The 26439-nt window shown below is 40.7% G+C and overlaps 1 protein-coding gene across 1 annotated transcript in view; it reads left to right on the top strand.

The window, feature by feature from the left end:
- CACNA2D3 (calcium voltage-gated channel auxiliary subunit alpha2delta 3) overlaps window positions 1–26439 on the top strand; it is a 776419-nt gene that overhangs the window by 138428 nt on the left and 611552 nt on the right. The window contains exon 3 of the mRNA XM_032458250.1: window positions 18808–18924. Coding sequence (XP_032314141.1) covers window positions 18808–18924 — 117 coding nt within the window. The remainder of the gene's footprint in view (window positions 1–18807; window positions 18925–26439) is intronic.

Below are 26439 nucleotides of genomic sequence, written 5' to 3'. Positions count from 1 at the left end.
GGTGGCCCAGGGTAGACCTGGCTTGTAGGAGACAGGTAATTAGGACTGTGGAGCATGGAAAGCATTCCAGATGCAGTGAGCTGTGTGGGATCTCTCTCCCCAGGTTCAGGGAGTTACTGTGCTTTGACAGAAAAGGAAGGATTTCAGTGTGGGTGGAGCATGAGAGCAAGATGTGTTTAATGATGGACTGAGGTTGAGTTTGGTGGGGTTCAGGTAGAGGAGAGTTTGTGGGTTGCAGCTGTCTTTGCCCAGTCTTGGAAAGACATATATTCTAGGGTGCACATTCTAGGGGCCATATGGAGGGAAGACTGGACGTGGCAAGGCTGGAAGGACATTGGGAAAGTGTCTGGGGCATCGAGGTAGCAAGGTGGGTGTGAATTGGGCTTGGTGGGTGTGAATTGGACTCGGTGGTTGGAATGGTTACAAGTGAACACATTTCAGCAAAATCCAGGGCGAAGATCCAACCAGGCCTTTTCCAGAGGAATTCTTTTGCTTTGTTTTTTCCCCTCCTCTTCCTTTTCCCTGTTCTCCACTACAGAAGTTTCATGGTTTCTCATTTCTTGCCCTTGGACCTTATTGTATGGGCCCAGGTCTGCTAGAGAGGGCATCTTTCTAACATAAGATGGATGGTTTTGGCCACAGGGAGTTCTGCATTTCCCAGGATAACATTTGTCTTTATTTTAAATAATCAAAGCAGCATTTAAACGAGAACATGGATCTGTGCATGCTTTTATTCAGTGTGTTTTCCAATCATTGGCATTACCCTCTAATAACAGGATGTGTACACGATATGATATAGAGGCCACTGGGCTGCAGAGCAGTCATTAGCTTTCCCTCAAAAACAAAAAGAGAGGCTGCCATTTGAATAATGATCCCTGGCTGTTTTCTTTGTACATGGGCCATTTCCTTAATTAGGTTTCAAGCTTCATCTCTCTTGTTTTTAACTAAAAAGCCAAGTGAGAGAGAGACAAATTGTATTGTGGGGAAAAGGGAGAGGACTGTTTCATACAGAGTAAGGGGCAAATGAGTAAAATGGGAGTGGATGCCTGATGATCAGGCCAACTTCAGTTAGAGCTGGGCTTGTGTCTGGGCTGAGTTCAGCATCTTTCAAGGTCAGGGGGACCTTTCTGCACACCCCAAGGAATACCTCTCCTGCCTCCTATCTAGAGTTTGTGATCTAGGTCTCAGAATTTACCTTTACTGTCACCTTTTCCTTCACTCTACCTTGAAATGACCTTGGTAGCATATCTCTCAGACATACACACTTAGGAGTCAGACAGTCTGGGTTGGAATCCTACCATGCTGTGAATCTTCTCTGTGACTTTGGGCAAACCATATCATTCCTCATAACCTGAGGTTGTTCTTTGGTAAATCGGAGGTGATAATACTAGCTACTTCCCAGGGTCATCATGGGATTAAACTACTTACTTTTTATATGAAGCACTTAGTGCATGGGACAGGGTGAATGCTCAGTTAAGCTGGGGGTTGCTGCAATTGCTGTGGTTATTATTGTTATTATTATCAGCCTCTGAGGGAGAGTCTTAGCAGATGGTTTAGGGCAGATACAGTGTTGTTATTTCATAACCCAGTCTGTAGTGAGGGCTCAAGGGAGCCAGCATGTTAGAGCCATAAATCAAAAGAACATTGACATGTTCATTTATTTTCCACCAGAATGTTGTGTTTTCTCACCTGTTGTTTTTAACTTCTGAACTCCCTGAGATACTGAAGATGGTGTCATACTTTGAGTCTGTTGAATATGGTAGGTAATAACTTTGAAGTTAGACTTGGGTCTTGGTTCATAAGTTCCATCTTTTTAAGTCAGGGTACTTTGTGTGTGAATGCTGAATGTTTCAAAGAAGAAAAACTGGACAAATGGCAGCACCACTAGACAGCTTTCCTGACCTACCTAGGCAGGAATTCTTTATTCCCTTAGTGAACCTCTCTCTTCACCTCCTCTCCTGCAGCTCTGTACATGGAGAAAATGGAGATGAAACCCAGTCTCTTTCCTTTAGACCTCAGTTTGTGGTCCATGGACCAATAGCATCACCATCATCTGGGAACTTTTTAGAAATGCAGCATCTCCAGCCCCAGCCCTCAGAATCAGATTCTGCATTTTGATGAAACCCCGTAGGAGACTCATATGCATATTAAACTATGTCAAGTGCTGTGGTGTCTCATTCTCATTGGGAGGATGGATGAATAACCTGGGTTGACCAAAGTCTCACCCTGGAGATTGAGGGGACTTCTTATAGCTAGTGATCCTTGATCAAGGTATTTGACTGGGGAGTAGGAGTTAGCTGGGCAGAGGAAAGGGTAGGGATAAATAGAGGGAGATAGGAGTTTCTAAAAGAAAAAAAGTTGAGTGTACAAAGCCCATGATGGCAAGATCATTTGACCTGCCCTTACTTTTTGTTTCCTGGAACCTTTTTAACACCCTCACAGGGCATGTGCTTGGGTCATGTGAAATAATTTTTGAACAATGCAAAAACACTTTGCTTCTCAAACTCTGATATATGAAATGTGGATTCATGAAACAGACAGATGGAGAGATATTACCACTTTGCAAGGAGATGATTCAACTTTCAGATTGATTTCTTGCGAATATGAAGTAAAGTGGGCTTTGAAGTCCTCCATCTGGGACTGGATCCAGGCTCTGCTACTTGTTGGAAGAAACTTGGGTCTGTTGGTAGCCTCTGTGAGTCTCGGATTCTTCATTTGTGACATGTAGCTTTGGATACTTCACTGGCTTGTTGGGAAATTCATTCTTCTTGATTTTCAAATATGTGGTTCCATATTTTTTTAAGTCAGTGCTTTATAGCCTAACCAAAACATCACAGGTCCAGGACTGTAGGATAGCTGCCCCTCATTCTGTTTGCTAGGGGAGTGTTGGCCCAAGTAAGTGCCTTCATTGGGTGCTTCTTCAACTAATGTGTCCATCATGTTTTTAAAGTTGTTTTTCACTTTCTGTTTTTGGCTGATGTTCCAATTTTTCCTTTCGCTTTCATTTTTCTGGTTAACCTTTTGTAGCCCACCACTGCATTTAATGAAAGGTGAATGGATTAAAGGAAGCATGGTGATAACAAGGAAATGGAACAGCTAAAAAAGCATTTCAATTAATGAGAGAGACCACGGAACACAAAATGAATGCAAGAAAAGGCACATAAATTCAGGACTTGTTTATAAAGTACAATTCACCTTGAATTCAGAAAAGGGAACTTTTTCAGTAAAGGATAAGTGACAAGATTTGAAAAGGGAAGGAGGATTAACAAAAGGAGACATTATAGAATGAAATAGAAGTGAATTAACAAATCGATTTTCTGTGAGGGTTAGAAGACACAAGATTTATTTGGAAGATAAATATTTGGTAATAGAAACCTGTAAATGTTTTGTTGTTGGTTTTTACCCAGTAAAGCTATGCCCGCAGTGAAAATCTTACGGCTGATGAACGTGGAATGGTGTAGATTTCATAAAAAGGCTTCCAGACCTCTTTCTCCTCTTGGCATTTATTTTGATGGTCTGAAGGATAAACTGTTTTGTACTCAAGCTTCCTGGGGACATTATTTGAGACTATATCCCACTGGCATGTATAAGATGATCTCACTTTGATTGTAAAGAAACAATTATAATCTTACATTTCAAAAGTAGAAAAGATCTGTAAGGATACAAACCATAGGGTAACCCCAGGTATTTTGGGGAAATGGGATTAGGGTTTTTTTGTTTTCTTCTTTTTGCTTACATCTACCTTCTGGTTGTTCTTCTTACAGTGAACATTTTGATTTTAGAATAAGAAAAAAGTCTCATTTTACTTTCAGCTATTTTAGGAGAGTTATTAGGGGAAGTCAGAGCTTAGGCTCTGGAGCCAGCCTACCTGGATTTGAATTCCACCCTTACTGTTTTGTTTTCTCCGTCTTAGACTTTACTTTTCCCATTTGAAAAGCAATAGTGGAAAACAAATTTAGAAAACTGGAAAAATTCATCCAAAATTCTGTTACCCTAACCCAGCCATGGTTAGAATTTTTCTGTGGTCCCCCATGATATCTTTTGCCTTGTGTTTTTCCATGACTTTAATTATAAACATAATGCACTTCACTTAGCAGTATTTCATGAGCAGAGTTCTGTGATAGTACACAGTTGCATATGCACTGGGTGAAATATTTTCTGACACAGTCATCTAGTGTCTGTGGACAAAGACCAGTCTTGTTCAGTGGGTTGTATAATTCATGTCTCAAGTGTAAGTGTTCTGAGTCAGTCACATTCCTCTTTGCACATTATGAGGCATTTATATATTCTTATATCAATGATTACTAAATTTCTTTGAACTTGACACTTTATGAGTTTTAATCACACGTCATTCATGAATGCACGCTCTTTGTGAAGATTTCTAATAACCCAGTAGTTACAAAAGGAAAAAAAAATTAATCGGTTTTTTTCAACTCTGCTCCAAGACCCTGGTCTGAGATAAATTCTGTTTCCAATTTGGTGTTTCCCCTTCCCTGATCCATTTGAGAAATCATCATTTATTGACAGAGCACCAAAGGAAACTCATAAGATGTAATCTACACTTGCATACACAGCAAAGCCATCTGCTAGAATTGACTGTTGAAGAAATGTCCATAATTTGGTATGTATGTTTAATATACATAAATTTTAAATTGGATTGTAAATATTTGCTAGTGATCAGACATTACATGTGACATAAACCAGGGTCCAAAACAGGTATTATACATCTTAATGCTGCATGTGAATCAGGAGCAGATGCCCTGTCACTATTCACACATCAAGTGACCTTTTCTGGGACCACTTGCTGTTCTTGGGGCATGCATAGGGATGATTAACCTGTGTCCATGCCATGGAGAGAATTCAGGAGACTATGAACTAAGGTGGAAGAAAAGCAACACCTTTTATTTTCACTAACCTCTAACTGAAATTTATTAGTTTATCTTAGAAATGTAGGTAACAGGCCACAGACATGCCTATGACTTTGTCACTGACAAGAAGTCAAAGATATATTCATGTCATATCATATCCGATGAAGATACCTCTTTGCCATTCAAGGACGCTCATCCTTGAAACCAATGGCAGCTGTAGTCTCACCACTAGTTCTTGTTACTTAATAAACTGATGAAGAAGCACCTGTATTACTGCATGACAAATGTATGTGTGTGTTTTTTTTTTTTGTGGGGTCAGGTAATTAGATTTGTTTACTTTTTTTTTTTTAACAGAGGTCCTGGGGATTAAACCAGGGACCTTGTTCATACTAAGCATGCACTCTACCACTTGAGTACTCTCCCCAGCTCTCCTCAACTTCAAATTTATGTTTTAAACATTTTGAAAACTGAATTTCAGTGTAATTGGTTTCCTTCCTATGCGTTTTCTTTTTTGCATTTGAAAATATTCTGAGAAAGGGTCCATGGGCTTCACTGGATGCCAGAGCAACCACTCCCCCAACCCCCTACCCCCAAACCCCCATCTTAAAGGTGTACCTTAGTACAATAATAAGAATAAGGTGGATGTATTGATTAATTTCTTTCTATTTTCCTAAATACATTGTAGGAGCAAAAATACTGGCAGCATAATGATTCTCTGTGTGTGTGTGAGAGAGAGAGAAGGAGAAAAGAGAGACAGGAACATCAGTTAAGATTTTCTAGGACTGTAGGGTTCTGACAACCACTGTAGGAAAAACCCTAATTCAAGAGTAGCTTATGGGCTTCTCTCAACCTGTCTAGATTCCTCAACTTCAGGGTCTTGTTCCCATGCCTACCAACCCTAAATGCATGGGGAATCAAAGTGCTTTTGGTTATACATGGTGTCCCTAGGGGAGGGCAGCCTCAGGTCCTGAACCCCTGCATGGCCAGGCAACCCCAAATTGTGAAGAGGACCCTGGCTCTTTCCCCTGCTGGATGGGACCCTGGTGAGCAAAGTGGACATCTGTCCTTTATTGGCCTGGGCTGTCTCCTGCCCTCTCAGTGCCTTAGACTCATTTGATGGAGGCAGTCATAACAGTGCCTGCTCCAGGGATTAGTGGTAGATGCCTGGAAGCCATCCACTGTCTAGCACATCACTGCCCTGTGGGAGACGTGAGCCCATGTTATTCTGTCATGGCCTCCTCATGTGAAGATGAATGAGGAGGAAGATATTTAGAGACATTTTGTGTCTGGGCCCCGGAGTGTTCAAAGAAATGGACTCAGTGGGAGATTTCACAGAAAAACATAGATTGTTGGCTTCTATTAACAAATGGAAGATTGGATAACCACAGTGTGCCCCTCAGAAAGATCAACAGAAGCCAAAAAGTGGCTACCATTTAGGATGAGGCAGAAGCTCTGCTGTTTGCTGCAGGCCCCAGACTGGCCTGAGTCCCTTGCCTGATATGACCCATCTGGCCTCTGGAGGCGTTTGAGTTATGGCTTCTGAAATGGATTATTTCTAAGTTCCTTTTGGATTATAACACTGTGATTTTAAGGATATTGGGGAAAGTCAGTCCTGTGTGCTAGGCTTGGTGAAGGATGTCAGAAAATTATTTGATTCTAAAGTTGGTGACATCTAAATTTTTAAAGGGCTGAGATTATGTTTTTGCATCTCAGTGTAAGGGAGATAATGTCTTCACATATCTGTATCTGTATCTGTATATGTATATGTATAATGTCTTCACTTTTTGGTACTGTTGATGGTGGGTAAAACTGGAGGGGATCACCTGCTACAAACTCGAGCACCTATGGGCAGGTGTGAGGTAAGGGGATGTTTCCATGAAGGATGCTGATGCTAGGATCATTTTTCTTAGCCTACTGATGTCAGCAGCAAGGGATTCTATACTAGAATCTTCCTAAATTTTTTTACAAACGAATCTTTCAACACAAGAAGGGAGACCTAGTCTTCATCTCTTGCTTTCAGTAGGAGGGAGGGTGTGTTGTTAACTATTAAGCACAATTTCACCATAGTTCTCCACGTTCACCAAAGAAAAGCTAGTGTTCAGTTGTGCCATAGGTTAGCATTTTCGAATTCAGTTTGGAGTTGATAGAGTTAAAGATTCATTCAGATGCCGGGTCCTAACACTCATTTCCAGCTTTTGGCTCTGTAAGTACAGAAACCACTTGAGCAGCTGTAAATAGTATTAGCTCTAAGCTTGTTATGGGTCTTGCAGTCTCATTCATTGATTGCCTTCGATTTCCAGGACATCTCAGATTTAGAATTAAAAAGACTTTAGTTAAGCCAATTAACTTTTGTGGCACCTGGGCAACAAATATCATATGCTAGAGAAGGTCATTGATGTTATTCAAATAGCAATTTTATTTGAGCTGGGATTAAGGAAATCGGACAAAAGGTCTAAGATTTGTTTATAATGTATTCCTTTCTGTGTTGCAAGTATTTGGCCTTTAACATTGGCGCCTGACCATAATTACACATACAAGTGATTGGGTCATATTATCCTTTCTGTAGTTTGTGACTTGATTGCACCAGCCCTAAAGTATCCATCCTGTAGATGGTTCCCAGCCAAGTTTTAATCTGAGGTTTCATCTGGCTACAGTTTATATGAAGTGTTTAAACTAAAGTGTGGCAGTTAAAAGCATGGACTCTGGGGCCATGCTGCCTGGATTCAAATCCTAGCTCTGTTATAGCAGCACAGACAGCTAGCACACCCCTGATGATTTAAGCTCCCATTTTCAGTGTTGACTTAGAGCCTGAATATGGCTCAATAACTACAGGATCTATTTCCAGGGCCCTCTTACTTTGGGTTGGGCTAGGTGGCTGGTTACTGCCGGTGGAGTGTGAGCAGAGGTGATGCATGTCACTTCCAGGCTAAAGAATTCAAGAAGGAGGTGCATCTTCTCTATTCCTTTCCCCTTGTGTTTCCTGGCTGAATGAAAAAGACTCCAAGGCTTGAGAGGAAAGCAGGGACACCCAATGGGAGGATCCTGAGTCCCTGAATTACCATGTGGAAGGCTGTCTTGTGACAAGAAACCCCCTCATGGAATGGTCACATGAACAAGTGGTAAACCTCTATTGTGTTAAGCTATTGAGGTCTGGGATATTTTTTATTATAGTAGCTAGTGTCTCCCGAATTAATACAACTACTTACTAGTGATGTAACTTTGGTTAAGTTACCTTATCTCTCTGTGCCTCAGTTCCCTAATCTGTGAAATGGATGGGAATAGTATCTTCCTGACCCAAAGTAAGTGCTCAATAAATGCTGGTTCCTATCATTAATAATAAATTATTATTATTATTGCTATTATTCTTGCTGATCTTTGGGGAATAGGAAGGATGAATTGTTTTAAATTGGAACATAAAGAATGTGTTTGAAAAAAGTAGGCTGCAGAAAATAATCTATACAAGTAGTCCAAGCTTTGTGAAATAATAGTTTATTATTTGCAGTTTGGCTGTAGTTAAATTTGTTGATGTACATAAAACACACTCATAAATGCATACAATGAGGTTTTTCTTCTCTAACACACATGGACCTGTAATAATTATTTTGGCTTGTAGTGTTGTGAGGATGTATGTACAGCATGAATATTCATATTTCAGAGTCTCAGATCCCCATACAGTAATCCAGAAAATAGCCAGGAATTGGAGGGGTTTTTTTTTTGTTGTTGTTTTGTTTTGGTTTTGTTTTTTAATAAGCATTGAGAACATTTGGTTTGTTTAGTAGACAGATGAACTTCCCAATTTTAAAGCAGTATGTTACACTACCGTGCTAGGGCAAGGATGATTGTATCAACAGCTGGTTTAGTAGCTTGATTCCGACTTAATTTCCCTTCTATAAAACAGGAATCTAATGTAGAACTCACACTCAGTTTTATCACCACAGAGCTAAAATTTATTAGTGGCTTTTGTCCAGTTGACTGTGTGGAACAGTAAAAGCTTATGAGACTTATCAGGCTTAAAAAAAGAGAGTATAGACAGTAAAACAGGGAAAGGAGAGATATCCATCTTTTAATTCAGGTCCTGACAATCTGAAAGTAGTAGAAATCTGTCAGAGACCACCCATGGCAGAGCCAGCTGCTCTGAAGAGCAATCTCTCTGGAACTCTCTGATTTAGTAGGGCAATCCAAACAGCTAAGTGGGGACAAGGGCTCTGGGGCACTGGGGCTGAGGACCCTGATAATTCTTGTAACAGTGCTCTCTTGAGGTGAGTACCAGAAAGCACCTCCAGAAGTAATTTAGATCACAGCACCCCTCCCCCAACCTGCACCCCCTCCAAGCTGGAAGTTCATAAAAACATGCTGAGGGTTAAACTACTGCCTTCAGTGGTGGCCCATTTCCATGTCTCTCATCACATAGAACGAGAACTGCTTATCAGCGGTATCCCAGATTCCTCCAGTGGTCCCCATTTGCCACAGCCTTGCAGAAGTTGGAAACTAGCTGCTACCTGCCTCCTCTGTGCTTGTTCTTTGGGTTGTAATTTAGTGCCCTGTCCTCCTCTCTCTTCTGTCATTCCTAAACAGGGTCTCTAATTCTTATGCAAATTATCTCTTGTTCTAATGGCTTTGACAAAGAAAAACTGCATTCTTGGATTTTCCTCAAACTTAACTACATCTGGAAGAGCACTGCATTAAAAATAGGTAGAGTTTCTTTCTTTCTTTCTTTCTTTCTTTTTTTTTTTTGACCTTGGAGACACTTGATCAAAATACCTCTGTGAAACAGAATGATTTGTACAAAGTGGCATTTCCATTTTCAAATAGAAAAATATTCTCCTGTGACCTAGAGTTTTATGAATTCAGTTAGGTTTGTTCTTGTTATGGTTAAGAAGTGTTCCTAACATCAGCTTAAAGGATTTGGAAATGTATTTACTTGGAAACATAATTGCTTTGGAGTGTTGTATTTTGAAGTGACACTTTCATATGCAATAATTGAGTTGAGAGGGATACTAAGTACATTTATGTCATAGTAAGAAAATGACACTGCCTGTAAAGAGAGAATCCCAAAATTGTAGATAATTAGTTTTTATTGCAACATCTTTAGTAACATATCTAAAAACTGTCATCCCCCCTTACACAAATATAGACTTCTAGCATCCATTTTCTGCTGGAAGGGAGCCATTTCCAAAGAATTACTGTTGGAGACCCCTCAGTGCCTTGTGAATTTATTTGAAAAACGCTACTGCCCAGAGCAACATTCAGAGGTAGTTCATCTGTTAGGTTATGCATGTTAGTTGAGAGTTTCTTCTTGTTGAGGCAAGAGAATTTCCTTTTTCAGAAGTTGTAGAACAAATGTTGGCATTTATTATCACCTCTGCCATCACCAATGACATTTTTTGAGTGCTTTGCTCTATGTCCAGCATTTTGCTAGGACTTTACATACTCAACTTCATTTGATCATCCCAAGAACAGTAGGAGATCTGGTATCACCCACTCAACTGATGAAGGAAAGGTGGCTGATGGAGACTAAGTAACTTGTCATATTGCTAGGAATTGAACTTAGTGCATCTGGCTGGAGAGTCCTTGGTGCTAGCACCATGCCAAATGGTGATAGCAAGTGGGATGCACATTGTTGATTTTCCTCTGACTTGAAGCCTGGCCAATGATTCTAAACCAAGCAGGATGCTGCTACCAGGATCCAAATCAATAGCATACTAGCAAAATCCATGCAGATTCTTTCCCACCCAGCCCCTTGTTACTAGGAATAAGACAGAGAAGACAGAGGAGACAGAGAGACTGTCCACTCCCTCCCTCCCCCATCTTTCATTGTTCCCACTGTTCATCAAGCCTTGGTCATAGGTGTCCTGCCTCTGTTAACCAACCACCTTGTGATGGCTCATGACTGTCTCACTATACTACTAGGATACTTCGGAAACTTCATCTCCTAGGAGGCAGGGAATTATATGTGCTGCACAATCATCTTCACTTCTACAACCCTTGGCTAATTCATTGTTTTACATCCCTCCCTGAGATCCTCTTCCTACCTGCTGACTGTGATGTCATTCTTGTTCGTGGGGCCAAGTTTTCTGTGTTTAAACAGTTTGGGTTGCCTACATTTCCTGCTACTAACCCCTCCCTATTCAGGGAAAATATATGTTTGTGCTTTATACACTGTTATGCACTTAGTAGAAGACTCACAGTGCTCTCCCACATCTGGCAGAAGTAACATACCTGCACTGCGGACAAATGTGACTCCGGGAGGAAATGCACACAGAATGGCTATGTGGGATATCAGGGTTCAGGTTTACATTGAAATGACCCGTGCAGCTCTGCTCCAGTTTATTTACTACTTATTTTTAATAAAATGAACCCAAAATTATTCTCCTTATACCCCAAGGGAACATGTGTACTTGACATTGGCTCCCCACTCCCCCTACCTGCCTGGCACATGGTAGGCAATTTGTAAATATTTGTTGAATGAATGAAAATCGCAGTGATTTCAGTTTAGGTTTCTTTTTTTTTTTTTTGGTGTGATTCCTAATTATAGGATACTTATATGGTTGGTTTAATGATTTTATCTCCTGTGCTGTGGCTGTTTCAGAACTTGAAGGAGTAAGAATAAGACCAAAAATTGAATCTTAAGGTAGGAACATGAAGCATCTTCTGCTCTTACGAAACAGTCTTTAAGGGTTCTGGGCTTAGTCTGTCTCGGTTGCTTTCCTAGTAACATGGTTTACTGGGGAACTCAAGAGAAGTGCTGGAGGCTTAAGGGTGAGTTGGAGAAGCAGGCCAGTTTCTCTCAAGTTGTGGGCTTTGAGACAAGCTCCTCAGATTCTCACTTGAGGACAAGCAGGTTTTTGCTTTGCCATCTCCTCCCCGGACCTTCTGTGAGTCCTTATCTAGTGATTTAATTATGCTGACTCTAGAGATGTAATTTCAGTTTGTGATGAGAAAATTTGGCCAAGAGGTCATGTTCAGATGTTCCAGCTCTTTGGCTAATGGTGCTCCTGCATCCATCCTCTGCAAGAGGGTATTTTTTTGCTGGTGTTAAGCATACTGAGAGCCCCCTTCCATCTTTGGCGTCTATACTAATTAATCGCAATTACTCAGAAGTTTCGTGACTGTAGCCCCCTCTCTGGGGTCTGTTCCAGGTGACTCGCTCCTAGATATGCAGTTATCACGTAGGAAAAAATGACCCAGAGGTATGAAACAGCATTAAATGTTCTGACAGTGAAGTAGTGCTTTTTCTCTTCCTAGTGTTTGTGTGAAATGATCTGGCAAAATAGATGCTGCAGAAATAATGCATTTCTGTGTCTCCCTTCTCAAATGATAAATGTTTTTGGCTCATCACAAGATTTCATGCCAAGTGCTGATTCTCCTAGCAGAAGGAATGGAAGCTTCAGATGTTCTCTTGTGACAGAAGGAATAAAAAATTTTTCAGGCTGCCTTACTTCTGTGTCATGAATGCTGAGAGGCACTCTTGTGAAGAGCTGTGTTCTGCCTTAACCTTTGTCTTCGCTAAAGCCACAAGCTGTGTTGCTTTTATATCTCCAGCTACTGCGCCAAGCCAGGAGGAGGCCCAGAGGATGGATGGGGGGTGGCAGAGTGAAGATCATCAGCATCATCAACCTCCTTGTTGGAATTTGTCTCCTACATTAGAAGCTTCAGTTCAGGAAGGCATTATTATGAAAATACAACACATACTAGAATCCTCTGTAGCAGAAATTCCAAGAGGGAGAAGCAGGGGAGCATGAAGATTTTGAGTGACCTGTTACATGCAGACACTGTGTTGGGGGCTTTCACAGATGTCCTCCCAGTAACCCTCTAGGACATCCCTGGAAGATGGGGGTTCTGATCAAGGACACTGCGGCACAGAAGGTTAAGCAATTTCCCTAAAGTGGCATGGCCTGCCAGGCCAATATGCTGCTGTGTCTGATCATCAGACTTCTTGCTGTCTTCCAGGGAGCTCACCTCTCATTCCTCTGACTCTTCTGACTTGTTACCAGTGTTATCTCCTGAGTCGTGGCCACCTCAGCCTCCCAATCCTTGTCTCCATCCAGTTTTATGTTCTTCCTTCCCATTCTGCACACTGAGATTTTTCAAAACTAGAAATCTGGTCATTGAGTCCCTCCTACCCGTAAGTCCTTCGGTGGCTCTAGTTGTTGTGGCCACAGCCCCAGCCTCCTACCCAAGTCAGGATAAAGTACAAACTCTTAATCCTAGCATATTACCCTTGATGGCCTGGCGCTGCTCACTTATTTGGCTATGTCTCTCACCAGAATAATCCCCTACCCTGGCCATCCATGCACCAGTGAAGTGGAACAAGGGGTAGTTCCTTGAGCTCCAGGCAGCTTCTTATCCTGGGTGTCCATACCTACTGCTCCCTCTGCTCATTCCCTACTGCATCTCCCCTCTTCCCATCCTGGTCATACTTTAGCAAGGTGGAGCAACTGCCTTGACCACCTCATCAGGGTACTTACCATGATGATATTGTATCTTCTTTGCTGGTTTACTCATCAGAACACTCCTGACCAATAGGCTATGAGCTTTCTTCCGCTTCGCTTTACTCATCATGTTGTGCTTGGTACCCTGTCCCCTGCCTGACATGCCAGAGATACAAAATAGGTGCTTGCGGAACAAATAAATGGAGTACTAGAGACAAGATTCAAATCCAGACTGGCCTGGATCTTTAATCAGGTGGCAGAGTGTCTCTTCCATGTTTGTCTTCCCCCGCTGCCTTCCTTTTGTGTTGATACTTTCTGAATTCCTTTTCCCAGCTGAAGGATGACTGTTTTTGCACAGAACGAACTAATTGCTAGAGCAGTCCTTGAGGCTATAGAAAATAAAGCACCCTTGCAGTCACAGCTGTGTGGAGAGGCAAACCCCCAAGGAGGAGGAGTTTTGGGTATTTTGCCTCCAGGTCTTTCTTGGTACCTTGGAGAACAAGATGATTTGTAGCCCAAACACAGCCATGGAGTAATGGGTCATTAAGCTTCAGGGTCACTTTCTAGAGTCAAGAGATGTGTGTGCTCCTCTGGGGCCAGGCTCCAAGCTCATCCCCTCAGCAGCCCCACGGAAGGATAGTGTCCCTAGCCCTGGGGAAGGATAGCGTCCCTTCCTGTGACATCCACTGTGCCCTGACTACATGACTTTTGCTCATTTGGAGCAGCCTTGTGAGCGGCTGCCACCCTTGTTAACAGATGATGTCTCCTGTTTTGGAGGAGGATTTTTTTTAAGGAGGATTTTGGCTATAAATCAATGAAAAGGCATTGTGATGGCAGTGAAAAGGGCCCTCTGAAACAACTTCACAAATATTTAGACTATCAATCAGTCCTTTACCCTAACTCCACAAGTTCAAAAGACCAAGCAATTTGAAGTCAGATGTTTAAAACTCACTCTCGAAACCATTCAACTTTCAACAACTGACTAAATCTCTTTGTGCCTCAGTTCCCCATCTGCAACATGCAGATGACACAAGCCTCCATCCCAGGGTAGCTGTAAGGATTAGACGAATTAATATGTGAAAAGCTTCCGGCACTGTGCTGGGCCTGTTATACACAGAGGACTAATTTTGCTGACTTCCTTAGGCTCTGCTAATGAAGACATGCTGCTTAACTACACAGATTCTAATTGGGGTCACATTTCCGTACAGAAATTTTATTAGGTGCCCATATTCTATTCTACATATAGCTACAGCTCTTATATTTTCTAATTTCTAAAATAGTATGTATATTATAAAAATTAGAAATATGGGTAAGCAAAAAGAAGAAAGAAGGAAATCATTTGCAGTTGTACAGCGAGCTGTGAGCATTTGGCATCTGTCCTCCTCACATTGTTTTTGTGTGTGTGTGTGTGTGTGCGTGCGCGCACTCATGTGTAGGCAGATAGTAATTTAAAACAGAAAGTCACTGGTTACTGTCTGTAACCTATTGTAACATACTATATGCTTGTTTCCTACATTCTTCTGTACAATTTGGGATGGTGTGTGAAATTTGTTGTATGGTTGTAGCTTACTTTATCCAGTTGCTGAAAGTCAGATTGCTTGGTTTTGTACCGTAGGTATGTTTTAATGGTTTTGATGTATACCACCATCCTAAGTCACTAAGGGTTTGAGATTGATTAATGATGATCACTAGGTTACTCTCTCTGTTCTTTAAAATCCTTTGATTCCAGCAAAGTGTAGTGTTTCCTGGTAAGAGTAAGATATTACATTGCTCTGACCCGATTCCAGCAGGCATTAACACATCTTGAAAAGCAGAGTGGTTTTTTTTTGCTTATGGGATAACTTCCCTAGGGTGGTGAGAAAGTAGTAGGAGGCTTGGCTCATTGGCAGAGAGGATCCATTGTCACATGACCTAAAGGGAGAGGGCTTAGTCTGGAAGATGAATAGAACCAGTGAAGTGCTAAGTCTGTCCCAGATCTGGGATCCTTAGCTTGGCAAAGAACCCTGTATTGAGATTAGTTAGCTAGGTCACCAGGCACAAGTAGTCCTGGGAGACTGACAGCCCTGCATGAACTCAGCAGCTCCTTTTCATGGAGCAGATTCAGAAGCAAAGAGGATGCAGGAAGGTCTCATTGAGAACTTGGTGGATAGTCAGAGCTGAATAAATTGATTTCTTTCTAGAAGTCTATTGGGAGAAAAACGCACATAAGTAACAGATATGACCAGAATAACGGGTCCTGGTATAAAAACCAAAAGATTTAGGTAAAGACTAATTGTGAAATCTATTTTCATTTTCTTTATCTTAAGGCCCTAGATCACCTTTAGTTTCAGAATTACTTGAGACAGAGATTTATTTCACTGACTGTAGATATTAGACTGACATTAGTTCTGTTTTGTTTTGTTTTGTTTTACTCACTTCTTGAACTTTGTATTTTTGGTAGTGAATCAAACTTGTGTATAAGCTGACCTTAGCTGTTGGCTTCTGGAGCACATATGGCAGGCAGCAGAGAACCCCCAGAATTTTTAGCTCCAAAGACAGCACTGATTTGCATTTGAACTTAGGGAAAGTTTCCAGGGATTGTCATTGAAGTTTTGTCCATACACCAGAGGACACGTTAGCCTGAGCCAGGCTTGGGCTGTCTGGAGTCCCACATCCCAGGCCAATCCAGTCAACCTCCCAGGGAGTGGTAGGTCACCATTATAGGACCATCAGACAATGCAGCTGCATCCTTACTTGCATCTTCTTTGTACTGTAACATTGCAGTTGTTCAGCAACAAGCTTCCTCCAGAGAGGTCCTGTCAGTGTCTGCTGTGGGCTGGGGAGGTGACCAAGATCTGTCCTCACCTCCTGGCCATGCAAGCTCTGATGCCAGGAGAGATGAGCACAGAGTGCTCTGGGAGCTTGGAGGGAGGGTGCAGCCTCCTCATCTTGGGGAACCAGGGCAGCCTTGTCGAGGAAGAGGGAAAGGCTAGAAGAAGCAATAGTGGTTTTCCAAGGAAGAGAGAGAGTCTCAAGATTAAACACGTAAGAATTTTATGGACATTTTCAGAGAGTAGGGAGAAGCATGTTACTTACAACTCATGGTCCATTGTAGGACCACGCAGAACCTCTCAGAGCATCTTATAAATGACGTAGCAGATGTCTGCCTTGGTCCAGACTCAGGTGCTCCGGAATAGCACTTTGTCTAATTTCTTCAGGGTCACTTTAATTCTGAGAAACTCCAAGCCTTGGGCCTGAGGTTCAGGTTAGGGGCCCCAGTGCCCAGTCCAAGGGTCTCTTCCTGCCCTTCTGACCTCCTCCTCTGCCAGAGTCTGGTGGACACTGGGAACTCTGTGTGGCCAGATGCCTCCAGGTTCTCGGGATTTCACTTTAGTCTTAGGGTTTGGAGGAATCCTCTCTCTATTGATTCATTTCCTTAGAGTCACTCCCTCTGTCCTCAAATGCTAATTGTCTCTTTTCAGGACACTCAGATTATTGCTGCAAAGGACTTGGAAATCTAAGTTAGGAAGGGGAGTGTTTTGTGTGACTCACACACATACACTCACACACTCCTTTCATTGGGGCAAGGAAAAGACTGAGCCTCCTCCTGTTTATATTTTTGAGGGTACAGGAGAGGAAAAGGGGAGAAAATATAAATTTATATCTTAAAAATTATCTTGCCATTAAAAGGTTGTTACACTTTGCATTTCAGAAATTGCTCTCAAAGTATCTAGAGCCCAGATAATGTGTGGGGCCTTTTGTTTTTCTTAAGTAGGAGCTTGGGTGAGGAGTTAGTAATTGATTCAGGTTTTTCCCCCAAATGAGGGTAAATATAAACCCCCCAATATTTTTAGTTCCCCAAGTTTTGATAGCTACATAAATGTAAAGGATTCCTGTTGACATTAAAAGTATTTTGAACTCCATTTGAAAGGTTTGTTATTAGTAATCAATATTCCTTTTCAGTGGGAACCAAAATTAAATATTTAGTTATATCAAATTTTGGTTTCAGGACCCCCTTACACTCTTACAAAATACTGAGAACCCCTAAGAGCTTCTGCTTATGTGAGTTGTATCTATTACTATTTACCATATTAGAAATTAAACATAAAACATAAAAACTCATTGCATGTTGACATATCTAACGTATTTTATTAAAAATACACTTTATTAAAAGTTTTTTTTCAAAAACAAAAATTAGAAGAGTGGCATTTTTTTCATTTTTGCAAATCTCTTTAAGGTTTGGTTTTAGAGAAGACAGGTAGATTCTCATATCTGCCTCTGTGTTCAACCTGTTGTGATTTGTTAAAAATCAATTAAGAAGATATGGCTTCAGATAAATAAGCTGTTGGGAAAAAGAATGACTTTGTGGGCCCCTGAAAAGGTCTCAGGGACCCTGCAGGGGTTCTTGGACCACTTTGAGAACTCCTGGTTTAGACAGATAAATTACCAGTGTATGTGATGAGTTTTAAATGAAAAGTTGTCTTTGAGAATTTGAGTAAACTGTGGGTCAGATTATTGCCTTATGAACAGACTAACAAATTATGGAATCTTATATAAATGTCATCCTTTATATAATATATTGCTGTTTTTATTTTTAAAATTTTTATTTATTTACATGTACGTGCTTTTTTTTTTTCTGATCTCCTTCAGTGTCCATAGGAAGTCCTCAATAACTGAACTGAACTGAATTGGAATACTGAAATCCACAGCAAGAACTCTAACATTATAAAACATTAAGATGCTTTGCTACTTAGTTTAATTCCTTTGTTTGTTACTTTGTTTAATTCCTAGTCCATTTCAGGAATTGATAGGCTTTTTCTATAAAGGACCAGAAAGTAAACATTTTAGCCTTTGTGGGTCATCCAGTCTCTATTGTGACTACTTACTTGATTGAATATGTAGCAAATGGGTGTGGTTTTGTTCCAATAAAGCTTTATTTATAAAAACAAGTGATGTGTTGGATTTGGCCCAAGGGTCATAGATTGCTGACTCTTGTTGTAGTTATACATTAGAGTCATATCTCTTAAACTATTTTTCCCTAAGTCCTTGATCTTTGGCCATGAAAAAATTGTTAGTGATGTTCAAGGAAAAAGGATCCCACAAAAGTTGAATTTCTTTATTTTGATTTTATGACACATATGAAATAGTCAACTTCCAGTGGTGTTGGCTGCAGGATAGCTAATGAACCTGGGTTGGTCCTCCAGAAGAATAGCTGAGTATGGGCCTGTTGGAAGTGTGTAGTGTTGATTTCAAGAATGAAGGAAGATGGATGATAGAGTTTGATTGCTTTAGGGTTTATTCTTTTCCGGGGTGCTAGTTAAGCTTCATGAGAGCCAGAGCCAATTTTAACATTTCTCTCTAGTTAATTTAATTATTTTGAAATGCAGTCCAATCTCCCCAAGTTGAACAGAGACAGTCATATTGTAACTTTATTTTCACTTATTTCTTCTAGGTAGACGTGCTTTGACACTGTGGGCATGATGTTTGGTGGTATCATATGCCTTTAATGTTGCCCTCCCTTCTTACAGAAATACAAAGAGTATGAGAAAGACGTTGCCATAGAAGAAATTGATGGCCTCCAACTGGTGAAAAAGCTGGCAAAGAACATGGAAGAGATGTTTCACAAGAAGTCTGAAGCAGTACGGGTAAGTGCCTTTGGTTTCTACTCTGTATTGCCGGAAGACACAATGAACTCGACTCTCAGAGATCAAAGTTGACTTAGCCATTATGTACATACTTTCTTTTCTTAGGTCTGGGTAACCAGGAAAAGCGGTTACTAGGGGCCCAGTTACCCTTTTTCCATATAGGGTTCAGTTTCAGTTTTTGTCTTATAATTATATGCCTTCAGTGGAGGTGTCACTAATTGTAGGGCCACAGGGGATGGCCTGTGACTGTGTGATACATTTATTAATTGCCAAAGTACATTTAAGGTTACACTGTGGTTGAACTAAACAACTGTAAAAAAAACTTTAAGCAATGCTTGCCAAAATAAGGAATTGAAACTCTCCATGGAGTAAATGAGTCTAGATGAAGCTGGAAGTTCTTTTTACTCTGTTGGAATATTACTGTAATTATAATGTTTGTCTCAACTGGCAAGAGCTCCCTGAAACTTTATATTAGCAGGAAGAATGGAAGGAACTGCAGTGCACATGTGTATCATTTTGGATTTCCAAGATGGCTTCCAACTTTATTCCTTGTTATCAACAAAACAAAGCATCTAACATTCTTGATTTGGGACATGTGAATGTTGCAAAATTCTATGTTAATGCCATATTGGAACAGGATTATGGGAAAGAATTGCAGTCTGAAGGGCTCTTTCTGAAGTATAGTTTACTTACTTTTCAGTTTTATTATCTCCAGAATCACTTGTTGTAAAAGTTCATTTCCTGCTTTAGATTCCTCATCCTTAATTGGCTGAACCAAAATTTGACAAGCTATTTCTGCTTTAGACCTGATAATCCTGCACATTTTCTTGTTTCTAAAACTTTTTTGTAGTATTTTGATTTAGGGAAGGAGGGATGGTAGTTTAGGTAAAAGCAAGAGCTTGACTTAGGTGAGGGTCTGCCTTTGTCACTTACTAAGCTTCAACATTCTGTAAAATAGCCTTCATGAGCCTCAATTTCTTCATCTGTAAAATGGGAAAAACTCAGACAGGAAATGTGAAGGTCAAACAGTTAATGGTTCTTAGACATTTAGCACACAACCTGGCGCATGGACAGTGCTCAGTGAATGGTAGCTTCTGTGGCTACTGAGATTATTAATTTAAATAAGATGAGACTTCTTGGAGGAAACTCTGAAGTGCTTTAGAACCAAAAAATACTTTTACTTGCCACAGAAATATTGCATGGACAGCCAACCCTGGGAACTGGATGGTGACCTCCAGTGTGTCTTTATGTCACTACCTTAAAGCAAATGGTATTCTTCAGAGACATGGCAGCATGGTGGCCATTTGAATCTAACAGTCAAAACCATGAGATTAAAAAAAGAAAAAACCAAACTTCACCACAATTACTGTTTTCTTTCTGTAAAATGAACATCCCTTTGTTGGAAATTTTAGGATAGATTGAAAAATATGAGAGAAAAAAAATCACATAAAAGACCCACCACCCAGCAGGAAATCAAGGCTTCTTTTATTGTTTTTTTTTTTTTTCTTCTAGTCTTTTTTCTTTGCATTTCTGTGCATGTACTTATGTTTTTTTTTCAAATTGGCAATTGTATTGCCTGTTTGCTTTTGTATCTAGCTTTTTTTTTTTTTTAAGCCCATTGTAGAATTTTTTTGTGTCACTGTGTTGTTTTGTGATTTTCTTAAATGGCTACATAACATTTCAGTCTATGGGTATGTGTATGTGTCATAACTGGTTTTACTGTAAATCTATGTCTGGATATTTAAGTTGTTTGTAAGCTTTGATATAAATAATGCTGCAGTGAATCTTCTTGTGTGTTAACAATTGATTAGCTGACTCAGTACCCACTGCATGTTGGGTGCTCCTCTATTTTACACATACTTAGTTATTCTGATAATGACCCTGTCAACAAAGTTACTATTATTACCCTCATTTTACAAAAGAGGAGACTGAGAGGCAGAAGTTAAGTCACTTCCCTGAGGTCACATGGGGAGTGGGGGATGGGCCCCAGATACAAGGACTCCAGAGTCCACTTCCTTCATGACTTTCATGCCGTCAGCATCCTGCAGTGTATGATGATTTCTGTAAGGTGTATTCCCAAACACAGAGACAGTTCCGAGGCTCTGAACCAATCTTTAAATCTCTTTATACATAGGAGTATATTTCTGACTTGATGAGGTCATGCCAATCTACAGTTCCTTCAGCAGGAGTAGTATTCAAATGCACATTTTCCTGAATCCTTGAAAAATGAATAAAAATGTTTTATTTTGTTTTAAATATTGGTAACAACATCATTAATTTGAGAGGAAGGGAAATGCTGTTATTGTCCCAAATTGGGTTTCTTTGTGAATCACACAATTTCAGAGTAGAAAGGAACATAAATATCCTTAGGTTCTGTTTTTGCAATTGACAGACATGGAAGGCTCGGTGTCTGGAACTTGGGGCGGTCGGGGTTGGGAGGCTGTGCATTATGCTCTCATGATACAGAGGCCCAGCCGACACTAGAACCTGGATGTGGTTGCTCAGGGGCAGGGACCCACATGGCAGGTGAGACAAGAACTCTGGAGTAGAGAGAACTGCTCCAAATTTCAATTCTGCCCCAAGGTGGGAAGCCTGTGAGAAAAACTGAGTAAACCTGGTGGACCTCTTCCTCACTTACCTCCCTGGAGATCTTAGGAGTCAGTGACTTACTAATCCCTGCTTATGTTTATTGAGTTCACTATGCACCAGGCCCTGTGCTAAGCACTTTGCATGTGACATCTCATTTCATTCTTGTATCAACCCTGGGAATGAGACACTTTACTATCATTGGTTTAGAGATGAGCAAACAGGCTTGGCCTGGGTCACTTGGGCAGGCTCAGTGGAGTTCCGCTGGCACCCAGGCAGTAGGACTGCAGTTCCTCTGTGTGTATCTGTGTCAAGTGTTTTTAGCACAGGCCTGGCAAAAGTCAAGTTCAGTGAATGTGCTGTTACTGCTGGCTACAGGACCTCCAAGTTTGTGAACATTTAATAGTGAGAGAGTCCTGAAGCTTCAGGAAGCCCCTGGATGATGACAAGAGGAAAACTAATTCTGAAATTTTTTTACTTTAATTTAGTGAGGTTAAGAAAAAGAGGGAGAGAGAGAGACTGATATGGTTGATATGGTTCCTTGGAGAAGGAAAAAGTTCTTTTTGCTCTATTTGAATTGAAATGTTCCCAGAGTAAATAAAGGCATCCAGGATTCTCTGAGCTGTGTATTTTATGTATTTTTAAATAGAGTATTAGGCCTTTTGTAAGCACACTTGGTGCCACAAAATCTAGGGTAACTGGTCCAGTAATATGTGGTTCTCCCCTGCTCCCAATTTTTAAACAGGAAAGAGGGCTTGTCAAGTTGGGGTTTGGTCTGGAGACAGTTTCTTCATTGAGATCAGCCTGGTCCCTGTTGTGAACTGTGTGGCTCTGTTGGCAACAGTCAGGAATCATGTGGCATTTGGAAAGAGATAGGGTGGCCACTGTCAGGCCTCCTGGATATTGGTTTATGTTGAGGCCAGGGGAGCAGTGAGTATAACTATTTTTCATACTACAATGACACCTTGCTTCTCGAATAGGAAAGATTGCTATTGCCCATGGCACTTGTGATAATTTGAAGTGCAAAGACCTCAAATTCCGTTTGCTGGTGGATTTGCGGTGGAGTCGTGGTTTGCTGCCTTGCATTAGAATGCACCACTGTGCACCAGGGCCCTGACTTTCCAGTCCATTGCTACCCGCAGAGCAGTGATCCCCTTCACAAATGGCCCAGGAAAACACCTTATCTTAGAATTTACTCCATCCCTGTGATGCACTATGTGTAGCAACCTCCCCTTTCTGAGCCCTCACCCCCATCCCAGCCATCCGAGTCAGGTCAGAGGCCCTAGTGCCTCCTCTAGTGCCTTCCTGCCAATAAGTGACTTAGCACCAAGTGCTCATCAGTGGTGGAAGGCTGGGAGCACTCAAGAACACAGAGGAAAAAGCTAGCTCACAAACAATGCTGATAATTTAAATTTCCATTTATGTATATAAAATATTTATAAGACTGACAACAACAATTTAGAAAACTGCACTAACACCCTTAGTCTGTGGAGGGAGGTCCAGTTAGTGCTGAGGGAAAAAAAAAAAGAATACAAGAGTAACCCAGTCCTCTAACATCTCTTGGCTGTAAAACAGTGTTGGTCTTTTTCTCTGTCTCTTCTGGTTTGATTTCATCATTTCTCCCATCACTTTTCCCAGTGATTAGTTGAATCAGAGTGATTTTATCATACTCGTCCCCTTTTTGAATTACTCTCCACTATGCAATTATCCTATCACAGAAAATCCTATTTTCTCCCTGTCAGATGTCTGAAGTAAATGTGAAACCCAGAGTGGCCTGCCCATTACATAACCTCTGTCATCTGGTGGGTAATGGACTACATGTAACTTTTTTTTTTTCAGGCTGACAAATGACAAATAACCTTAGCTTCAATAATTGCCATTAACATAATGGTGCTGTCATTATGGTAGCATTTCTTAACTAATATTTTCTAACAGTTTTTAATGCCACTTGTGGTTTAAATAATTTTTTCAGTTCCACTTGGAGGCTTGATGTAGGTTGTTTTAACATAAAGCCACATTGGGTTTGATGCAGCAGTGCTGGTCTTTGCTCTTGTATATAAGGATTGAGCTTCAAGTATTATCTCTCAACTTCTTTGTTCAAACATTTACATGTTACCAAGCCCTCAATTAATGTTGCCAAGCAATTTATCAAGTTTTAAGCCCTGTGAATGAACAGGAAATGGAATCAATGTGTTTTTAGTTCATTAACATTTCAAGGGAGATATTTCATATGCTGAACCTGCAGGAAGTGATACATCCTTTACCGGCTGTGCATTCTCATTGGGCCATTCCTAAGTGACACCTGGAAAGTCTTGGCTGTGTTACAAGTCAGAGCTCATCTGAAATGTCCATGGGAGGCAGAATTGACACAGCTCTCCTTTCCCCTGAGCTTCTGATAGTCACACTCTTTTCCCTGATTGAGGAAAGGGAGAAGGCAAAGGATGTGCATTCCATGGCGTTGGTGATACAGACAGGCTGTCTCAGCCTTTCCTTTGTATTTAATATCCAAGCCTCCACTAGAAGTAGCATAAACTATCACACAGCTGGAAGGGTCATGAGGCACCAGGGAATTCCAAACAAGCACAGCTAAATGTGCATTTGGAGGAGAATCTGTAGGAAGTAACTCTGATCATAGAGGTAGACTTTTAGAACAGATTCTAACACAACCAGGAAGAAATAATGATCCTCAGATTTCCATATGGTCCATATAACCCAGATGAGCAGCATACCTTGAAAAGAGTAGATAAACCGAGGAAATTACAGAAAGAATGACTTCTTGGAGAACTTATTAATTTATACTAGTGTTCTCCAGAATGGTTTTCTAAGGGTGAATTCTCCAGCGTGGTGTTTTGCCTTTGATATTGTGGAGCAACTTTGGGGTTATCACACTGATTTGCACCAGAATTGTAACCTCTGTCCATCTCCCCAGGTGTTCTTGGATTCAGGCCAGGCACAGATCTGTGTGGCTTTCTCTGTCAGGCTGTACAAGTTCAGACCTCCACAAACTTAAACATTTTTTACAGAGACAGAGAGAATTATAGGATGGTATCTATTCTGGTATCGTATTAGGCAAAACAGTAACTATTTGATCTATTTTCTCCCGCAAATGATTAGGAGTATCTAAACAAAGAAACTTCATCAGGCACTGTGAAAGACAGGCAAGTTGCAGCTGAACTCACTGAGTTTCCAAACTTTGGATGAGATATTTCATAAATTTTGAAAGCACTTTGAAGCTCATACCTGCAAATAAAATTAATCCTGTTTCACTTATTTTTTGATTTACATTGATAAAATGATAAATTTGGCTGTTGAAAAAGAGTGTTTTGCTTAAAAATAAGCATCTCTGCCTCTTGGGAAAAGCTAAAAAAGACTAGATTATATATTAAGGTTTTCCCTCTTTCTATAGCTACCTGCTGTTCATTGCGGAACTGATTCCCATTATAGCTGTACTGTGGAAAGTAATTGCTGTTGTACAGTAATTCAATTTCAGTGCATTCACGCATCAGTTCACCGATAGGGCCTTATCTGGAGAAACCTGGGACTTGAAAGCTTTTTATGGAGAAATTTCACATGCAGCAAGACATTTTTCTAGGTAACGAATATCAGTATTTGCATTTAATAAACATTTACCTTCTCAGAAAAATGGATTTTTTTTTCCCCTGCAGAAGAGATTTACACTAGTCTTCCAAAAAGCCAGAGGGCACTATTAAAGTGACTTTCTCTAGCTGTTTTTTTGACTGGTACGTGTCTACATATATATGACTACAAAACACATCTATGTTTTTATGTAAATATATACACTGAGGCATGAAAAGCAGGATGCACCAAAGGAAGGCATGTTTTCTACCAAAAAAATATACTACAGAAGGATTTCATATCTACAGAGACTGTGTAAACACTTATGGTATAAAAACTCATCTATAGCTGTAGGCCTTGTGAAAATTGTTCGTGAAGAGTGCTTTCAAAAGGATACCCATTAAGTTGGAAATGAAATCAACCATTTGCTTACAAATGTCTAAATTAAGGACAGAATTCTCCCCACATAAAATGGCTCTTAGGTCATAAGGATTCTTTAGACATTAAGTCCAAAATGAGCTATAGCGGTCTTAGGAGTTGAATATACTAAACATAGCTAGGATGGACTTTAGTTATCAACCAATGGAGGTAGCTGTACTTATCTAAAAGATTTTTCTGTCTTATCTTCATTTCCGATCTCATCTCAAAATTTCAAAGCTTGTTCCTTGAAAAAGGAGTAAATTTGCTTCCGAAAAAAATGTTTTGAGCCACAATTGGAGAAGGAAAAGACTTATTTTTTGTGCTACTGTATCTTGTGACCTGTTTGCCCTTCCTTCCTTCCTTCCTTCCTTCCTTCCTTCCTTCCTTCCTTCCTTCCTTCCTTCCTTCATTTGGTTGGATCTGATGAAGGAATACTTGATTTCTGGACAGAGGAAGGAGGAGGAAATGAGTGTTGTAAGGCCATGACTTAGCAGAAAAACCATGAGTTCCCCTGGTGTTCTCTGGGCCTGGCTGAAGGAGCTTTTGGTTGTAAAGCACAGGCTCGATGCTAGAACTAGGATGTATGCCTCCAGGCCTGGCACATGTTTCTCTTCATGTGGCAGATGGTAAACATGGGCAGCTCTCTACCCTTAAGAAATGGAACTGATGTTATGAGCAAGTTCAAGAGGCTTTTCGTAGATCAGAGAATGATGTCATGAAGGAGAATTTGGAGCAATGCTGAGAGCAGTTGCCAAACTCTTTTCACCATCTGGGCTTGGTGTTTTCAGCTGTAGTTTGTCTGGGTCAGGGCACCCATCTCAAGCTCTGCCCCAATCCTGCCAGCATTACCTGTCACAGCATCCTGCTTATTTCCTTTATACAGTGTTTTGAAAGTTGTACTTTGTTTATCTCAGTTTTGTCTTGCATCTTGTC

The sequence above is a fragment of the Camelus ferus genome, chromosome 17 (genome assembly GCF_009834535.1).
Source record: "Camelus ferus isolate YT-003-E chromosome 17, BCGSAC_Cfer_1.0, whole genome shotgun sequence".
NCBI lineage: Eukaryota > Metazoa > Chordata > Mammalia > Artiodactyla > Camelidae > Camelus > Camelus ferus.
Note: the sequence above shows the minus strand (reverse complement) of the source record. Positions and strands in the feature narration are given on the sequence as shown.